Source organism: Mus caroli, chromosome 6 (assembly GCF_900094665.2).
Source record: "Mus caroli chromosome 6, CAROLI_EIJ_v1.1, whole genome shotgun sequence".
NCBI classification, from domain to species: domain Eukaryota; kingdom Metazoa; phylum Chordata; class Mammalia; order Rodentia; family Muridae; genus Mus; species Mus caroli.
Window position 1 is genome coordinate 84820073 of NC_034575.1, and position 1884 is coordinate 84821956.

Here is a 1884-nt window from a genome sequence, read left to right on the forward strand (position 1 = left end):
TGTTTCTGCTCCGGGGACCTGAGTGAGGGTCTGTGTTCTCCACTGTGCGCATGGGCTGGAAGGGCCCCCTAATTCGGTTCAGTGCCCCGTGAAGGTCCCCCACGAGGCCAGGAAAAGCGCGAGGCAGGTCGGCGGGCGGTGCCCCGCTCCTCCCCGGGGGCCGGGCACACGTGGGGCCCCGGCNCCGCCTCCCCGCGCGTCCCCACCCAGCGGGCCGCCCCCGCCGCTGAGCGGCTGGGGATAAAGTGGCGGCGCAGACGCCGCGCCCTATCGCTGCGCAGCCGGCCGCGCGCAGTAGTCTGGCTCTAGCCCGCCGCAGACCCGGACCCGCGTGGTGCTCGGGGAACGTGACAGCGGCGCTCGTGGCCCGGGTAACTGCCTCCCGCCCCTGCCTCAGGATAGGAGCCGCCGCCAGGGGTCCCCTGCGCGCGTGTGCGTGCGCACGAGTGTGCGCGCGTGTCAGCGTGTGCGCGTGAACGCGCCCCTCGCGCCCTCGCACCAACCCCCAAACAGACTTGTGCCCGTCAACTGCATCTTCCCAGACCGGTGTGGGAACAACGGCCAGGTCCACGTCCTGTGTGGCGTGCCGATGACAGCCGCGAGGCTTCCTTCCCCAAGCGGTCGCGGGCGGGCAAGAGGCAAAGTTTGTCGGAGAATCGGGGTGACTTTGCTCGGGGACCCGCATCTGCGCGAATGCGCGGTGCCGCGGAGCGCGTCTCGCAGCAGCTCCGGGCTGGGGACCGGCTGTCCCTCGCTCCCGGAACCCCTTCAGGGGTGTGTTCTGGAAAAGTGGCGACATGAGCTAGAGCTGGAGCAGCAGGAGGGAGCAACTCGCACCCNTGCAGCCCAGGCGGGGAGGGCGCGGACCCCGTGGTGCTGCCCTGCGGCCGCGATGAGGGAACAGCCCTCGTTTGCCTGGCGCTGATACTCGAGGCTGTGGCGGTAGTGGAATGCAAAAGCCAAGACTAATGGAAACAGGTTTGTCATGGCATCTTTGGCATTCAGAAGGGAAAAATCGCTTGGGGCGCGTCACCTACTTATTATGCCCCCTGAAACCCGCTCAGNGGAGATTTTAGGAGAGATGGGTCCTTGCAGCTGGGGCTTTGTACCCACGGAACTGACTGTAATTTCCGCTTGATTACAGCTAAAATAGTCTTTAAGATGAAGTTTCCTGAGATGATTTAAAATAAACACAGATGGGAGGGGGGCTATACTGAGGCACTTTAAAAAAATAAAGTGAGCATTTTCTTAAGGACAAACAGGACTTTTCAATCTTGAAGGGGTTTGCAAGAGATGTATGTAATTTTAAAATATATATATCAAATTGGGATTTGGTAGGGTTTTGTTTTGTTTTTTGTTTTTGTTTTTTTAACTGCCTAGAAAAGAAGCCACAACCAGTCCTGACTCTAAAAAGGCTTTCTTTCCTCCCATATGGACATAAGTGTATTTCTGACTTTAGAATATGTCCACCTTTCTTCCAAGGGCCTAAAGACCCCTGCAGGATGCCTGAGGCAAGTTTACCCAGGCGAACTCCACAGAATGTTCCCTACCAGGACCTGCCTCACCTGGTCAATGCAGACGGACAGTACCTCTTTTGTAGATACTGGAAGCCCAGTGGCACACCCAAGTAAGTCCTCTCCTCTGCGTCCTCCTTCATCGCACCTGCTCCTCCTCCTCCATCATCATGGGGGCCACCCTTTCCGTGACCTGCCTCTCATGTCACTGACACCCCTGGCACAGTGGTGTTAGCAAAGTTGTGAGCTATACTTTATGCTTTTCTTTNAAAAGACGGCTCAAGAGTCCTCTTTTCACTACAACTAGGATAGGAGTCCACTGTCTGGCAGTTTTCAAAGATTCAGATGACTTTTTTTTTTTTTTTTTTTT

At 57.1% G+C, this 1884-nt stretch overlaps 1 protein-coding gene across 1 annotated transcript in view; it reads left to right on the plus strand.

The window, feature by feature from the left end:
- Positions 1-416: 416 nt before the first annotated feature.
- Mgll (monoglyceride lipase) overlaps positions 417-1884 on the plus strand; it is a 43299-nt gene continuing 41831 nt past the window's right edge. The window contains 2 exon segments of the mRNA XM_021165045.2: positions 417-978; positions 1483-1627. Coding sequence (XP_021020704.1) covers positions 951-978; positions 1483-1627 — 173 coding nt within the window. The 5' untranslated portion in view covers positions 417-950.